The sequence below is a fragment of the Colletotrichum destructivum genome, chromosome 9 (genome assembly GCF_034447905.1).
Source record: "Colletotrichum destructivum chromosome 9, complete sequence".
In the NCBI taxonomy this organism is placed as follows: domain Eukaryota; kingdom Fungi; phylum Ascomycota; class Sordariomycetes; order Glomerellales; family Glomerellaceae; genus Colletotrichum; species Colletotrichum destructivum.
In genome coordinates this window covers 2,751,573-2,767,782 of record NC_085904.1, presented here as the reverse complement: position 1 = coordinate 2,767,782, position 16,210 = coordinate 2,751,573, and the positions used below count along the sequence as shown (strand labels likewise).

Here is a 16,210-nt window from a genome sequence, read left to right as displayed (position 1 = left end):
AATTGGCCTTGCGATGGCGTCCTGTAGAGAGACTACTATTGACCAGCTGGCACACAGCTGGCAGTAGGGTGGGACCAAGCGAAACCAGCGGCACACTGATAGACAGGGCCGACCTAAGTCACGTGAAATAGCCCGAATGGTGGGAGATGTGGCTGTGCCCCGCCTCTCTCAGCCACATCGCCTCGTTGCACCTGCCCTCCCACAGAATTTTGTTTTTTGAAATTTGATACGCCCCCAGCCAAATCTTCCACTCCATCATCACGACACTCCGGCAAGCGACATCGACCAAACAGCCGCCAAGATGGGTAGGTCCTTTTTGAAATGAGCCTTTTGCATTTTGAGTCTCTGCGTGGCCACCAGCCGGATTCGATATGGGAAAAACAAGAGGAATTACTGTCTTCGCCAACGTTGCGATGCCCACCGATGCGCAATCGACAAAACTTGGGGCACGAGGGAGGGGGGAAATCAACGATATTCGATACGACACACAACCAACCCGCGCACAACACCATGGCGCCGGTCATCAAATGGACGACTGAGACTTGAGGGACAATCGATCCGGCTGCAACCACGAGAGACTCTACCTTACGAGATGGCTCAGTTTTGATGAAGGAAATACCAAGAGCTGACTCGGGGTTTTCAGTGAACATTCCCAAGACGCGTATGACCTACTGCAAGGGCAAGGAGTGCCGCAAGCACACCCAGCACAAGGTCACCCAGTACAAGGCCGGCAAGGTACGTTCCCAGCAACAAACGCAACGGACGAAACGAGCGACGCACCGCCCCCCTCCGAGACCAACATAACGAACATATTTACTAAATGGTTGTTTGCATAGGCCTCGCTGTTCGCGCAGGGAAAGAGACGTTACGACCGAAAGCAGTCCGGTTACGGTGGTCAGACGTACGTTTACACACTTGTCGTCTGTTGCAAGACGGGCGCCCGGTTGAGGAGGAGGGGGGGATCCAATGTTACCACGCTACGTGGTCAACCCCTCCTCTTCACCGGGACAAACGTGTGCTCAGATCAAGGCTGACAGTACCACAGCAAGCCTGTCTTCCACAAGAAGGCTAAGACCACCAAGAAGGTTGTCCTGCGGTTGGAGTGCGTCAAGTGCAAGACCAAGCTTCAGCTCGCCCTGAAGCGCTGCAAGCACTTCGAGTTGGGGTACGCTGACACCGCTCCTGCTCTGCCTGAGTCCCCCGGGTCCAGATTGCTGACAACCTCTACAGTGGTGACAAGAAGACCAAGGGTGCTGCCCTCGTTTTCTAAACGCGTTGTGTTTTCGGTCGACCGACTTTTATGGCTCCTTTCACGGCATACGACGGATCATCATCAGGCTGGAACAATGGCGGCGAAGAGGGTTACCAGTTCTCATTTGCGGAACACTACATAGGGAACAAATAAAAGCCCTGATTTGCGAACGGATACCAAAAAAACGCATACATCAAAAGCCTTTCCCTTCCCTCAACCTCGAACCCTGCCATCTGTTAGCGCTCCAAGCGCGCCTGCAGAGAGAGAGAGAGACCGAAAAGTGACAAGAAGAAAGATGCGGGATGCGTGGGGAACTCGACAAATGGGTTGTCCTGAGGGCGTTCATCGCGCTCGAGGTGGGATGACCTAGTCCCTTTCGGGGGGAGAAAACCTTGTCCACGCTCCTGAAGCTTGTGGTCTCTAGAAGATAGATGCCTTTCCCTAAAGGCTCAGCCGGTCAATCATACAACTGAGTCACGAAGAAACGTTTTACCATTGTTCATTTGGGTTCTCCGACGTCTATGTGTGTATTTGTGTGTGCGCGTGCGCGTATGCCCAGTGTATCAAGCTTCCTGTCTATCATTTTCAGTCCTTGGTTGCCGTGCACCCGTCATGCGTCATTTGTAACGTTCTTAGAATGAACGTATGTGTCTGCAACGTTGCCCAGCCGCCGAGCCTGGATCCCCCGTCTCAGAACCCCTCCCCGACCCTGATCGTCCTCCCCCCTCCGTACCACAGCTGCCCGTTCCGCGCTTCCAGGCCCCTCTCCTGCCCGACGAGCCACTCGCCGACCCAGCCGCCGGCCCCGTCCTTCAGGGCCCAAACCTCCTTCTCGAGCCAAGCGTTGATCTCGTCGATGGTCTCGACCCACCTGGCCCTCGCCTCGGGCGTCTCGTGGTCCTCCTCGGAGAGGTACCGTCCCAGCGTGATGTGCGCGCTCGGCACCTGGTACCGCGACTCGATCGGCAGACCTGTCGACCGCGCCAGGTCGAAGACGTCCCGGCGGAGGTGGTGGTACGTGTAGCCGTCGCCCTCGACGACGGCCGTCTGCGCTGCGGTGGGCGCGGGCGCGGGGCCGCTGGCGGGTTCGCCCGCCGCTGGGAGGAAGGAGAGGGCGAAGGCCGAGAGGTCGTAGGAGACCATAGGCTTCACAAGCCGCGAGCGGTGGGCGTAGGTGTAGTCCGTGATGTAGGGAATCGCGGGGCGCAAGGTGTCGGTGAGGGCGGTGATCTCTTCGGGGGTCTTGGAGTGGGTTACCTCTAGGGCTGTGAGGTGCATGCGGTGCTGAGGCATGAGCCAAGCGTCTTTGGGCCGGGGGGGAAGAGCTCCGTGTTAGTATATGTGCGTGTGTAAATGCTTCATCGTCGCGGGGGGTCCAGGCATCTTCTTACTCGGCGCGGCCTTCTTGAGCAGGGCCTGCACGTAGGCTGCGAGCCTCACGATGTGGTCAGGCGGGCGGGCCCAGAAGACGAAGCAGTTACGGGGGTCCTGGAAGCCCGGCTCCATCTCGGGGTTCTCGAGCCTCAGGAGGAAGGGGTCAATGACGAGCTCCTTGTAGTCCGGGGCGATGAATTTTTGTTTCTGCTGCTCGTTCCTCTTCGTTCTATGAGCCTGGTAGAGAGCTTGAATCTCTGCCTATAAGAGGGGGGGGTGGAGGTCACATTCATCAGACACAGGTTCTCCTCATCAGCATCGAAGAGTTGACGTTACGGGATTATCATTGCAGGCCTTGATGAAGGCATCGTATGGGTTCTGGCCCGGCAGGATGGTGATGCCCGACAAGTCTTCCAACTTGTTCTTGGCGTCGGTCGAGACTAGTTGAGACCCCATGGTGACGGTGTATTGGTGTGGGGTTTGCAGGGTCGGTCTGAGGTTATCGTCACTCCAGGGAGTCAGTCAGTCAGTTACAGATCTCAAGAACGAAAAGGACGACAACAGCCCGCCTTTTTGATTCTTCAGCAAACGCGGCATGAACCAAAAACGCCGAGCCCCGAAGACGGACCTGGGGCACAAACTGGGGACTGACAAATAGCCAAGCCCTCTGTTTCTATTTGCAAAGTTCGTATCGACTCACGGCGAGATGGATCTGGACTAGAGTCGCAGGCAGGCCTGGAAAGCTGAAGTCCAGGGAGCGTCGGTAGCCACCGGTCACCGCCAATCAACCCGCCCTTCGCAACACATGTTTAGTGGGCCAATCATGCCCGGACCCGGCAGAGGGAGGAGGAAAGCACCCAATGACTAATCATCAAGACGTGGGCCAGTCACATGATGCGGGATCCAGGTCCGGCCAATGGGGTCGTTTGAGGGTCGGGGTGAGCCGCTCTTGTTTTGACTTCAACTCTTGCAGCTTGGGCGACTACTGAACCGGATTGAGATACCTGCAAGACGGCACACTTCTCCGGGCTGAACCAAGACACAGCTTTAGGGACTGCAGCGTTGCAGCAATACAATTCTCGGTTGGCGACGTAAGCCGCACCTTCGGTAGCTCTTGTTTGGGCAATGGCCGGACTTCAGTGCGCGCGTATATGTTTTTACTATTTGCATATCTCGAGATGAGCTTTCGACAGCGCTCGCCTTTTTGTTTCCCCCAGCAAAACTCTATCCAAGGACTTTTGATACAGCCGGACTACCTCCTCCCTCTGCAAGGCTCGATGGGGATCTGAGAGCATCATCCAGCAAAATATACTGGATTGCTTCCGTCCTCAGTCAAGACACTACTGATTTATATTCTATGCATATTGCTTACCACCATTAAAACATGTCAAGATCTCATGAGACAAGTGTCTCTCTTTCTTCAAAACGCCTACTTCCAAACTACCAATACCTTCTCCTTCTGTATCTCAGTGGTTGATCATTTCACTATGATGGATGAATGTGATACTGCACCAATCATCCAGCTTGTGTGCAGGAGAGAAGTATCTCTCTCTTTGACTGGCGCCTTTTGGGTGCAAACCCATACTGCAAAAACAGAGCAAATGCTCACATACAGCATGGTGATTTGAGATATTGTCAGCTTTCCAGGTAAAAGTCTACCAGAAACTTGTGCGGGCATTGCAATACACAAAATACACAGCTGAGTGCCACTCTGCATTACTTTTACGGAGCCTTTCATTACCAGACTGGCTTGGGTGCTTCAGCAATGGAAGTCAAAAGCACCCTCGCCGCAAATAGATGGACACCATTTGCCTATCTCACTTGGTATCAGTCCACAGTATCTTCAGAAATGCGGCTGCCTAAAGACAAGCAAGTATGCCATGCCAGAAGAGCCAGCCGCCTTTGTGCTCCCATGGTCTTCTCACCTCAACCAAAGAATAGAGGGCTTTGGGCTGTCTGCCTGCCTATCCATTCCTGCCACTTCAATGAAGTCCTCATTGCGTGGAGGGTGTTCAAGCAACCCAAGCGGAAGCCAGCCCATCAATTTTCTCTACTCTTCTCTTATGTTTTCAATGACCCCTGAATGGGGTGGCAAAGCTCCTTGAGTAGTTGCTCTTCCCAAAGAAAAGGGCAGTTCTAAAATGATAGAGCGCCAAACTGGAAGTGTGGTAGTCTCACATGGAAACATGCCTTGGTAGCTTGGAACTTTGCTCTCGCTATGCTATTCATCGTCAGATCATTCGCCTCCTTGAAGTCTTGCAGATGTTTCTTGTTGTCTATATGTTATAAATCAACTTACCAAGACCCCAAGAGGAACTCTCCCATTCGAATGAGACCACCCATCATCTATTTGAAACTCTCAAGGGAGATTCTTTACAGTTAATAGAAGGCCATCTGTTGACCAGCTTTCTAAAGCCCTAGGAGTAGTTCCCGCCATTCACAACAGGAGCACCCGCCTCTTGAAGATTTCAAGGGCAGCTCTCATCTTGCCTGTCCAGAGACAGCCATGTCAGACCTCGCCATCTATGAGGAGGCCACTCGTGAACCCTGGACCCGCCTCCTCAAGCCCCTGAGGGTGGCTCTCGCCTTTCACAACAGGAGCACCCGCCTCTTGAGAACGTCTAGGGGCGGCTGCTCTCGCCTTGTCTGTGAGAGCTCCCGCCTTCTTTGGTCTAGTCCCCTAGGGCTTGAGGGTATGAGGGCTTGAGGACGAGGCTCTGGCTTGACGTGTGCCCCCTTCTCCCACAAGAAATTCTTTTGCCCTTTTGTTTTTGTTTTCTTTTACCTGTCAAAGAGAAAACCTCTCCCACCTTTCTCTCCCCTTCTCACCAGTTCTCGCCTTCTTCCACCCTCTTCCAATACTTGAAAAACCCAACTCAACCCTTTGCTGATCATCGCCAAACATCAAGAACAATCAGCTTTCATCAGGTTTTTGGGTTCTTTGCCCTGAAGTACCCCCAGAAATATCTTTCCCCTTACCCTCTCCCCCCTTTGCGTTCCATCATAACCTCAAAAATTCCCATTTTGCTCACCTCGCTCGATCCTTTTCGAGGCTCTCTCACCCGTACCTCGCGCCAAGATGGCGGACCAGGAGGAGTTGGACCGCCTGGAGCAACTCAGACTGTATGATCCGAATGCTGGCCAGGGCCTCGCGGGCGATCAATCGTCTCACGAAGAGGCGTATCTCCAAAATGACCCAGCGGATGGCCAGTACCCTGCAGAACCAGATTCCTTGCATGAACACCATACCTACGGCACGCCGCCGGCCTACAACTTCGGAGACGCGGAAAACTGGGTCGAGCAGAATGTTTCTGGCCTCGATCGCGTCGCCGAAAGCCAGAGCCTGAACGACTCTCCTGCGCCTTTCCCAGGCTTCCCGTCTCAACAGCATAGTTCGGGAGCAGGTCAGAGCTACGGTTCGTCGAACACCAACCAGACAGAATCCGCTCAAGGTATGGCGCCCGAGGCTGATATGGACGCGGGCTTTGACTGGGACAACATCACACAACTCAGCCAGTCTAGCCTCTACGGGGGCTTGGCTCCGATGGCTCAAATGAGATACGAATCCAACCCGTTTCCTCCAGAGCAACAATCCTCCGGCAGCTATCAACCCCAACCTGCAGAAAACGCCTTCTTCGCTCAAGACCCGAGCAATATCTCGCACTCGAACCAACTGATACTGGACCCTGCGCTCGGTGGTGAGAACCCCTCTCAGAATGACGAGGCTGGTTCATCTGGGATTGTGACTCCAATTGCCCAAAGGGGTGGTGGAAACAACATGTTCTCTACACAGCAGCAACCTTTCGGCAGCCATCAACATCAGCGCCCGCTCATTTTCTACTCATTGTCTCAACGCTTTGGTGGCAATCCAGTCTCTAATCCAGAGCTTCAGAATTCTCCTCAGAACCCTCCTCAGAATGTCCGGATCATTGATCCTCATGGCAATACAGGATTCGGTAACCCGCAGCATTATGACCAGCATCACCCAGGTCCAGTACCGCACCTTGGCTACGCGCAGATGCCAGGCGACCCCCCAGCTGCACAGAACAATCATTTTCCTGGCCAACCCATCGGCGAGAGAGCTGTCAAGTCTCCTCCTGCCGCCGTACCCCATCAGCTTCAGAATCCCCAGCCAGCTCGCTCGGCTCCTCGTGCCAAAGCTCGAGCGCGTCGCAGACGCCAAGAGGCACCCAGCGCCGAGCAAGCCGGCTCACCGCCTCGACCCCAGAATGATCAAGACCTGTTCGTCGTTCATTATCAAACTGACCATGACCGCACGATCGCCAACCATCTCAGCCGAGTAGCTGACGTTCAGAGCCTGCTCGGAGCCCATGCCCAGCCCGGAAAAGACATCAACATGCTGGCAATTTTCTCAACGCCCGAAAAGCTCCTGGATGTTATCATCGATGCTTTCGTGATGGAGAACATTCAGATGCCAACTCAAGGCTCAGTGCCGTCACAGTTTGTTCTCCATGCAAACCGCCGCGAGGGTGCTATCCTGGATGAGCGAGCTGTTCACAAGCCGCGGGATGCCTTTCCGATTATATATCACAACGCAAGAAAGCTTGGGTTTGCACAGGTCGTCGAGCAGGGCGGCGTCTCTTTCAGGATTGCAACGATGTGCTCTGGCACAGACGGTCCAATCTTGGCTCTGCGCGAATTGGCCGAAGCGGCCACTGGCGATGGGCACCCGGGTGCTCTTAAGTACGACCATGTCTTCAGTGTCGAGATCGATCCCGTGAAGCAGGGATGGATTGCAAGAAATGTTCACCCCTCCGGACATATCTTTCGAAACGTCGCCGATCTCGGAAAGCCTGGCGCATATGAAGCGTTAGTTGACGACACCCTTATCCATGTTCCCCTCTTTGGCAGTCACTGACTCTGTTGTTGTTGTTCTTGTTGTAGTATGTCGATAACCGGTGCCATGGAAAAGATCCCGAAGGAAGTCGACATCCTGATCGCCGGCAGTTCCTGCGTAGACTTTTCAAGTCTTAACATTCGGCGTGAGGACAGGAAGAAGGCATCTGGTCTCCAGAAGCTCTTCGACCAATTCCAGAAAAGAGGCGTCAGCGATGTTCTCAGACAAGACGATCCTATCGCTGAAGAAGTTGTCGAGGGCCTCGAGGCGCTATTTGACAAGATTGAAGAGGAAAAAGGAGAGTCGACTAAGACGTTCCTGTCGATCCTGCTCTACGCCCTCCAGCACCGTCCCAAGATTCTTATTCTAGAGAACGTCACCAAGGCCCCTTGGGACCAGTTCAAGGGGTTCTGGCTTCCCGCCATCGGATACAGTGCCGCCGTGGCCCAAGTGGACTCCAAGAGTTTCCTCGTGCCGCAAACGAGACAGCGAAAGTACCTGATGGCCGTCGACGCCAGACGATACGGACAGAACGCCTCGGATATTGTCGAGTCATGGGCCGAGCTCATGAAACCGTCGCATTGGTTCAAGAACCCGCCGGACCTGGAAGGGTTCCTGCTCCCGCCGTCCGATAAGCGCACGCTGAACAGCAGGTTCCAGCTGGAGAGGACTATGCTTTCCAAGCCCAAGAAGGACGTCGAAGCCGTCGTGTGCCAGAACGATCACCGCCTTGCGCGGCGGAAGGAGGGGCTCGGCAACGGCCAGCCTTACACGCGACTCGACGATCGTGGTAACGTACAGCCTCGCGAAGAGTCGTGGGGTAACTTCATTCGCTCGACTACGGGACGGATGCAGGACCTCCTGGACATCAGTTCTCTGAGGGCCTCCGAGAAGAATTTCGACTTTACCTACAAGCTAGTCATACTCGACCTGGGACAGAACGTGGACCGTCAGAGCATCAAAATCGGTACCATCCCTTGCATCATCCCAACCAACGAATCCTTCTCGACGTACCACGGTCGTCCCATCTTGGGGATCGAGTGCCTTGCCCTTCAAGGCATCCCGATCGATCGGGTGTCCATCTCGGTGGAGAAGGAGGCCCAGCTGAAGGACCTGGCCGGCAATGCGATGACGACGACGGTGGCGGGGGCGGCAATCCTGTGCGCCATCGCCTGCGAGAGGAAGTACGTCCTCGAGGCCCTCGAGTCGTCGTCGGTGTACATTGCCGGCCTCCCCACGGCAGCCCCAATCGCTGGCCCTGCCTCCTTCCTTTTCGGCCTGCGTCACGTGGCCGAGGAGGCGGGCGGCACTGTGGCCACTGTGGGCTCAGCGGGTTCTGCGGGCTCTGCGCACCTTCTTCCTCCTGCCACCTCATCTTTCGTCTCGCCTCCCGTCGACAATCCCATCGATAATCCCGTCAACGAGGCAAAGATGAGTTGGCAGGACGTCGAGCCCGAGGCCATCCCGGGCGCGCAGGCCGTGGGATCTTTCACGGACCTTTATCGCAAGGGTCGTCGCAACTGTCTCTGCGACGACTTTCGCAAGCACCAGCACACCGGAACCCACTGGCGCTGCGACGATTGCGACGAGGTCCGCTGCGAGTCCTGCGCCGGCAACCCCGATCACAACTTTGACAAGGATCGCCCCGTCGACGTCACCTGCGCAATCGACAAGAGCGCCGCTTACGAGCTTGCGGCTGCCGCCCTCCCAGGTCATCTGGTTGTTGATTGGTTTGATCCCAACATCGATGTCCTCGACGGCCTTAGCGACGAAATCTTCGGTCGGCACCGCGCTGCTCTGCAAGTTGCCATCAGAGCCTGTTGCAGCTCCAAGAACTACTACCAGACCAGCCTCAAGTTCAGAGACGATCTCACCGTGACTTACGAGTCCGAGTTTTCCTACATCACCGTGGTTGTCACCGAGAAGGGCCTCACTTGGAACGTTCACCTGAGACAAACCTACCTCGACATTGGCCATCTCTCCATGGACCCCAACGAGGCGACCAAGAACGCAGCTCTCCTGCTCAACTCGCTGGGATACGACGTCAGCAAGCCTCTCCTGAGGGCCGTCATTTCGGACCCCGACGTCAGTTTTCTGCCTACGATGAACAACTAGGAGTTGTACATTCAACAAGAGATCGGCTTCCAGATCCTCCAGACGCCCATGCGATTCGGCTCGGACTCTGGTCCCTCGGACGGTATGCGCCAGCAGATGCTCGACGTGCCCGATTACCCTCAGCTGCAATATCAGATTGCCGACGACATCGATGGAGACTTTCGCCACACTAAATCGTGCGGCACCCCCTTCGGCCTTCTGTACACTCGCAAGGACGGCGGCCGCAGCCGTGTCTACCATATGTTGCACACCAACCGCAATACACCTGCCGAAGACGACCGATGGGTGTTGACCAAGAACCCCCGAAAGCTTGAACCAGATCAGTCGCGAGACATCATTTGCAACTTCGCGCAAGACTACGTCCACCTCCTGGGTGGTGAGAACCCCGACTCGCCCCGACGAGTATCAGCCACGGTCCCTGGCGTGTGGAAGTTTTTGCAGCCTGAATACCGCCTCACCGTCGCAGAGCGTCACTCAGCACTTACGGTCCGATTCTGCAACCCGATGGAGCAGGCTGCCGACTCCGACAACTGCCAATCTACGCTGCCGTCCATTTTGGTCAGAATGGAAAATACCCACATGCACTATCCTATCAAATCGCTTCCCGTGCAATGGGCCGCTCCCGCAGATCCCATCGATGCCAACCACGAACCCTGGGTGTCGGTCGCGCCTCACGAAGCCAAGGACGCCCTGGCGTTGTTCTCTCCCGCCCTGAACAAGATCAAGGACACCTCCCAGGTTTTTCACCAGGCCCGTTGCCTCGCCGCGAACAACATCCCTCTCGACGTAGAAGCAGCGCGTTGCGATTGCTTGCCCGAGCCCGCCAAGGTTCTCCACCGTTGGGACGAGAATGGCAACATCGAACGTATCGAAGACCAGCAGACTGCTGCGCGGACAGACCGAGACTTACAGCAGCGGCCGACCCCCTACAAGATCCAAGCTTACATGAACCCAGACGTGGGCGGCTCCGGCCGACTGAGTATCCTCAATTTCAGACTCCTTCTGAGTCCGAAGGTACTTGCGCACCGAGGCCTTGCACACTTCCCCCCAAGAAACGATGCCATGTCCGCTCTTGTACGCTCGCCTCGAGGATCCGGCACCTTTGATGTCCAGTTTGAGTTTGTGGATCCGAGCTTGAAGGAGCTGCGGCCATTGAAGGAGAGCATGCAACCGGTCAAAAGAGGCGATTTCCCTTCGGATAATCCGAGACAGCCCCCCAACTTTGTTCGCAACCAAATGAACTTGCGACGTGACCAGTGGGAGGCTGTCCAGTGGATGTTGAAGCGGGAACACGCCGTCGATCCATTCCTGGAGAAGGAGTTCGAAGAGTGTCTTCTACCGTCGGTCAATGTGCGTCTATGGGGCACGACAACACTGGAAAATCTCTCCCATTGTGGCGTTCTAGCGCATGACATCGGCTATGGCAAGACAGTCGTCACGCTCGGCCTTGTTGATTTCTCCACCGCCAATGCAGCCAACGAGGCCAAATCCATCGATGAGCGTGCTGCTCACTTGGGTGCCAACTGCCTTATCCACCTCAAGGCTACCTTGGTCATCGTTCCGCCTCACATCGTGGGTCAGTGGGCCAACGAGGCTGCCAGATTCGTCGGGCGTGATTCGGGAGGCCACGGAAACGGCTTGCTCACCGTACACGTCATCACTAAGCCCACCGATATCGTGCGGGAGAAGATGATAGTGGCAGACATCATAATTGTCAGCACTACCTTCGTCTCTTCAGACAAGAACTTGGAGAAGCTTGCAGCGGTGTCTAAGCTTCCGCCTATTCACCACAGAAAGTCCGCGTTGAAGGGACAGGACCACCGCGATTGGTACTCCGAAGCCACCGAGACCATTCGTCAGTCGGGTTTCGACTTTCTCAACCCAGACAGCATGAACATCACGCAGCTTGATACCGTTTTGCAGAACCGACGCAATGTTACAAACGACTGGATTCAGATGGTCGAGGACAACAACGTGGGCCCCAGCGACCGGAAGACTCAGACTACAAGCGCCAAGAAGAGAGCAGGAGCCTCGAAACCCAGTTCTAAGGCCAAGGTTGCTACTGCCATCGACGTGCTGGAAGCGTTCAAGAAGGGTCAGCTCCTGGAGATGTATACCTTCCAGCGGGCTGTCTTGGACGAGTTCTCGTACGAAAACACGCCCGTCGCCGTGTTCCTGGAAAAGGTCGTTGCCTCCGCCAAGTGGATTCTTTCCGGAACGCCCCCTACGGTCGATCTTGGCCGGATTTGCGACATTGGGACGTTGCTGAATGTCCACGTTGCTCGTGCTGCACCCTCAATGCCGGGATATTTCCCAAACGTCACAATGGGGCCAAGAATCTCGGAGCAGACCGATGCCGAGAAGTACCGCAGCTATGCTGAGCCCTTATCTGCGAAGCTGGCTGTCGAGCGTCACGAGCAGGCAAAGAGTTTTATCTTGCACCACTTTCGCAAGAACAAGACGGACGTGGAAAATGTGCAAGTCGAAGAGTTGTTGTGCTTTGCCCCGATGGAGCCTCTGGAGGCCACCATCTACAACCTGGTACAGCAGGGTCTCTACGACGCCAAGTTCGACATACACGGTATACCAAGCCAACTTTCGCTGCTGGTACAGGCCCTTGTGACCGATGAGAAGTTGGCCAGTTCCGGATCAAAGGTCAAGGCTTCGGGGAAGTCCGTGTGGGCTGAAGCCATCGACGCCCTGCTTCTGCTTGCGTCTGTTCCCTCCTGGAGCAATCGCCAGGGATTCATCAACATGAGTTGGATGAAGAATGGAGAAGAACTATCTTTCCGCTCAATCATGCGATATTTGGCTTATGGATCTGCCATGTTCTTGGAACACTGCTCGTACGCGATTTCATCGCTCTTTGACCAGATGATGTACCTCGCCAACGTTCTTGAGAACGATGATAGTCCACGCAGCAGCACTTTGAAGGCCAAGAAAGCGGCATACATGGGCCACATGCACGACATCATTGATATTTTCAAGCACGAAAAGGCGGAAATCGCCGGCGACCGGCAGCTCATCATTTTCCTCAGGGAGGCAATCATCAACAAGACGTGCGTCTCGGGCAGGAAGCCATATGAAAGACTGGAGGGACGTGACCTTTGGGACATCAAGACCTGGTCAATGGATCACGGCGGTGGTCCTGGATCGTTTACTGCTGCCAATTGGTGGATTTTTGATGAAGGCATGGAAATTTCAGATGAGGAGCTTTCTATGGTGAAGGCGCGCTGGCATCGACCCGACATCGACGGACCAGCCGACACCAGGGAGGAAATCATCCATATGATTCGAGCTAAGCAACTTAACCCCGTGCATGCGCTCCACGATTCGCTGCCACACACTATGGGACTAAAGCATCATACCCACCTCCAAGACGACTTTTTCTTTGCGGATCGGTTCGACAAGCACGTCGCTGGGAAACTGACAAAGGATGACTTCGAATTCGGGATCCAGCTGCCGAAGGACCGACCCCGCAAAGGACGAATGATCAGACCCAGAGGACAACCGATCGACGAGGTCCTGAACTGCTTCATGCTGGTCATCCAGAGCATTCAAGCCGGCATCAAGACCGCGGCAACAGCCTGGCGGAACCAAATGTTTATCCTTAAGGCGGACTGCCTGCAGAACCACAATTTCGACGCCCACAACAGCCTCCCGATCCGGTGCTCCCAGTGCCATAAGACGACCGACCGGGGTCTTCAGTCGATCGCATGTGGTCACACGCTCTGTTACGATTGCCATCTTGCTTTTACCGAGAGCCAACATCGTACGTGCCCAACCAAAGGATGCCAGGCAACGAGCCAGGGGTCTTTTATGCCTTGGGACTCATTCTTCAAGGAGGATGATGCCGACGGGGTCGAAAAGTTCGACGCAGCCGTGTCGGGCCTGTCTGGGTCGAAGATGCTCGAAATCGAGAAAATCATTCTCCAGGACGTCGAGGATGACGAGAAGGCCATCGTTTTTGCGCCTTATTCCCGGGTCAAAGAGGCGATACGCGTTCATTTGTTTGGAAGCATCGGGGATGACGTCGCGGTCTACGTGACAACTGGCGGTGAAATGGACTCTGAGATCATTGAGGATTTCAAGAGCTTCCCAGGAAAGGCTGTGCTGGTGCAGAACCTCATGTCTTCCGAATCGGCGGGCACGAACCTAACCGAGGCCAACCACGTCATTTTCGCCGGCGTCTTGTTCACGGACTCTGACAACTACACAATGTACATGGACCAGGCCAAGGGCCGTGTCATCCGACAAGGCCAGACTCGCAAGGTGACGATCTACCACCTCGTGTCGCCCGCCACCTTGGAGTTCGACATATTCAATCAGAGACAGCGCGGCCGCATCCGCGGCTCGGGCGATCTCGATGGTCGCACCCGCCTTCCAGTCAGCGAAAAAGCCACGGTTGACCCGGCCTACCCGCTTCGGTATCGCTCCTATCTAGAGAGCTCGGCAGTCGAGAAGCTTGTCCGATCCGTCGAGTTCGTCGAGTTCGAGGGCTGAACGAAAGGCATCGACACCAGGACCATTACGCAGAGATGATTTTCTTTCACTTGCACAAGCTACGATTGGAAGGGAGACACAGCCGAGATGGAGAGGCGGCACACGAGGGAGTGATGATGAGCTGAGAGAGAGATGAAGGGCGAGGAATTTGCTCGTTTCGGAGGTTGATGGGAGGAATTTTCGGAGGATTGCGTTCCCGGGACGGGGTTTCTTGATGTTGTTTGAGTACATTACATGAGTGCAGAGGGGGGAATGGATTGAGAGCCCTCAGAGATTGCACAAGTGTGAAAAGTTTGGTTTGTTTGTCAAGGGTTATTATGGTTCGGGACAGCCCAGGAAAAGTGGTTATAAAAAAAAGATCTATTGGTCACCAAATGCCGAGCTCCATGATGTGGTTGGTGTTTACATTCCCAGCGTCCGATCGACGACTGTATAGCTCCGGGCCTGGTCGACATGTTGATCAAACTCGCGATGTTTTTCGACGGTACCCAATCTACCAAGGCTCAGCAACGCCGGTTCCCGTAGCTAGGTAGGTAAGGTGCCAGCCATCTCCACCGCAACCTCTGAAATGCAAAGCAGTAGGCCGTCGTCTCTTTCCCCCCAATCATTGTAGAGAGACTCGTGCGAGAGTACGCCTTGTCAATCATGTCAATTTCGCCAACTGCTACCATACGTACTCCCTCCCTGTTACCGGTTTCTTTTCTTTTCTTTTTCTTTTTTTCGGGGAGGTTTTTTTTTCTTCCACGTCTTCTTTTTTCTAAAGTTCTTTTACATGAGATAAAAGCCACCCATCCGCTCTTACAACTTGGCAGCGACAGGCGTCCTCTCGGGAACCTGGACCACGACGCCCTCGCCCTCGCCTTCCGGCGCGAGCTCGACCTCCTGGCAATCCTCGACGGCGACGCCGCTCGCGAACTGGGTCACGACGAAGTCGACAGCGGAGCCCGGGGGGCCCAGGGCGACCATGGGCGCGTGCCACGTGCCGGCGCCGTAGGTGACGGCCTGGCCGGGGGACGCGACGAAGGCCCTGAGGCGCCTAAGGTCCGGGAGGCCGCGGCCCTTACCGCCCGTGGCGGGGGCGGGCAGGGAGGAGTCCGCGGCGGAGGCGGGGAGGGTGGGCGCGACGATGACGAGATAGGCGGCGGAGGGCGTGGCGGAGGCGGAGGCGGAGGCGGCGAGGGGGGTGAAGGTCTGGGTTGTGAAGGGGTGGCGCTCGAGGATGCGGACGTGGAAGAGGCCGGCGCGGGAGGGCCCGCCGGCGTAGGTGTAGGGGAGGAGGGTGGAGATGGGCGGGGCCGGTGCCGGGGAGGGGGGGTCGAGGGCGCGGGCGGCGCAGGAGAAGATGCTCACGATGGGCTTGGCGGCCGAGCCGGTGCCGGGGGCGGCGCTCGGGGCCTGGGGGTAGAGGTCGAGCGGAAAGGAGACGTTCTGGTACTTGATGGCGGTGCCCTGGTTGGCGGGGACGGCGGAGAAGGAGGCCGAGACGGCCGGGGGGAGTGTGGCGGAGGGGAGGACGTCCGGGTGGGGGTTCTCGATCACGTCGCCGAAGGGGGCGAAGGGGCCGCGGGCGAGGGGCTCAGCGGTGACGACGAGGGAGAGGGGGGAGGTGAGCTTTGTCGGCGGCGGCATTGGGGGCGGTTTGGTCTTTTCTTCTTCTTTCGGATCTCTCCCTCTTGTGTGTGTGTGTGTGTGTGTGTTTGCGATTCGAGATCTTGGGGTTTTGTGAGACTTGTTGTGAGGTGGACGAGTCTGGAGTGAGAGTAAGTGTGAGAGGTTATGACCAGTGTGGCTTGCCAGAGGTGGGATGAGAGGGCGGCGGGATGAGACTGAGGGAGAGTTGTGGATGGGTGTGTGGTTGAGGTCGGAGTAAGCTTTCGAGCTTTCGGTGAGGGGAGCTTCCATCCCAAATGGGGAGAGCTTCAAGCGTTAGGGGATGGATGGCCTGTGCCTCCTTCCCCCTCCCCCCCCCGAACCTCGGCGCATGGGATTGGGGTCTGATGGATCGTGATAAGGATGTGGGGGATGAAAGCGTGGGGTCATTAACAGATGTCATCTGTGTTGAGCGTCGGCGGAAGTGGGAACCCCCCTCCCCCTCCCCCGGGGCCGGA

The 16,210-nt window shown here is 55.9% G+C and overlaps 5 protein-coding genes across 5 annotated transcripts; 3 read left to right on the top strand and 2 right to left on the bottom strand.

Moving 5' to 3' along the window:
- Nucleotides 1–166: 166 nt before the first annotated feature.
- CDEST_13947 (Putative zinc-binding ribosomal protein) lies at nt 167–1,775 on the top strand. Its single transcript, XM_062930103.1, has 5 exons — nt 167–305; nt 644–735; nt 837–901; nt 1,046–1,165; nt 1,231–1,775. The coding sequence occupies exons 1-5, from the start codon at nt 302–304 to the stop codon at nt 1,268–1,270; spliced, it is 321 nt and encodes a 106-aa protein (XP_062786154.1). The 5' UTR covers nt 167–301; the 3' UTR covers nt 1,271–1,775.
- Nucleotides 1,776–1,941: 166 nt separating this feature from the next.
- On the bottom strand, nt 1,942–3,414 carry CDEST_13946 (Putative cyclic phosphodiesterase). Its single transcript, XM_062930102.1, has 4 exons — nt 3,255–3,414; nt 2,963–3,134; nt 2,644–2,887; nt 1,942–2,556 (listed from the first exon to the last, which is right to left on the bottom strand). The coding sequence occupies exons 2-4, from the start codon at nt 3,080–3,082 to the stop codon at nt 1,943–1,945; spliced, it is 978 nt and encodes a 325-aa protein (XP_062786153.1). The 5' UTR covers nt 3,083–3,134; nt 3,255–3,414; the 3' UTR covers nt 1,942.
- A 2,291-nt stretch (nt 3,415–5,705) lies between these two features.
- CDEST_13945 (Putative C-5 cytosine methyltransferase) lies at nt 5,706–9,608 on the top strand (the record flags this gene model as incomplete). The annotated part of the gene is made up of 2 exons (XM_062930101.1): nt 5,706–7,456; nt 7,532–9,608. The coding sequence occupies 2 exons, from the start codon at nt 5,706–5,708 to the stop codon at nt 9,597–9,599; spliced, it is 3,819 nt and encodes a 1,272-aa protein (XP_062786152.1). The 3' UTR covers nt 9,600–9,608.
- A 1-nt stretch (nt 9,609) lies between these two features.
- CDEST_13944 (Putative Zinc finger, RING-type, P-loop containing nucleoside triphosphate hydrolase) lies at nt 9,610–14,103 on the top strand. Its single transcript, XM_062930100.1, has one exon. The coding sequence runs from the start codon at nt 9,648–9,650 to the stop codon at nt 14,100–14,102; it is 4,455 nt and encodes a 1,484-aa protein (XP_062786151.1). The 5' UTR covers nt 9,610–9,647; the 3' UTR covers nt 14,103.
- A 797-nt stretch (nt 14,104–14,900) lies between these two features.
- On the bottom strand, nt 14,901–15,731 carry CDEST_13943 (Putative ureidoglycolate lyase, rmlC-like cupin domain superfamily; the record flags this gene model as incomplete). The annotated part of the gene is made up of 1 exon (XM_062930099.1): nt 14,901–15,731. One exon carries the CDS (start codon nt 15,729–15,731, stop codon nt 14,901–14,903), a length of 831 nt encoding a protein of 276 aa, XP_062786150.1.
- Between the last annotated feature and the right edge of the window lie 479 nt (nt 15,732–16,210).

Excerpts from the sequence above, each read along its gene's own strand:
- CDEST_13947 (XM_062930103.1), top strand. Across the intron at positions 736-836 it reads CCCAGTACAAGGCCGGCAAG|GCCTCGCTGTTCGCGCAGGG; the intron begins GTACGTTCCCAG and ends TTGTTTGCATAG. Across the intron at positions 1,166-1,230 it reads TGCAAGCACTTCGAGTTGGG|TGGTGACAAGAAGACCAAGG; the intron begins GTACGCTGACAC and ends CAACCTCTACAG.
- CDEST_13946 (XM_062930102.1), bottom strand. The coding sequence starts at position 3,082 with ATGGGGTCTCAACTAGTCTCGACCGACGCCAAGAACAAGTTGGAAGAC. Across the intron at positions 2,888-2,962 it reads AGGCCTGCAATGATAATCCC|GCAGAGATTCAAGCTCTCTA; the intron begins GTAACGTCAACT and ends CCCCTCTTATAG. Across the intron at positions 2,557-2,643 it reads GCTCAAGAAGGCCGCGCCGA|ACGCTTGGCTCATGCCTCAG; the intron begins GTAAGAAGATGC and ends CCCGGCCCAAAG.
- CDEST_13944 (XM_062930100.1), top strand. The coding sequence starts at position 9,648 with ATGCGATTCGGCTCGGACTCTGGTCCCTCGGACGGTATGCGCCAGCAG.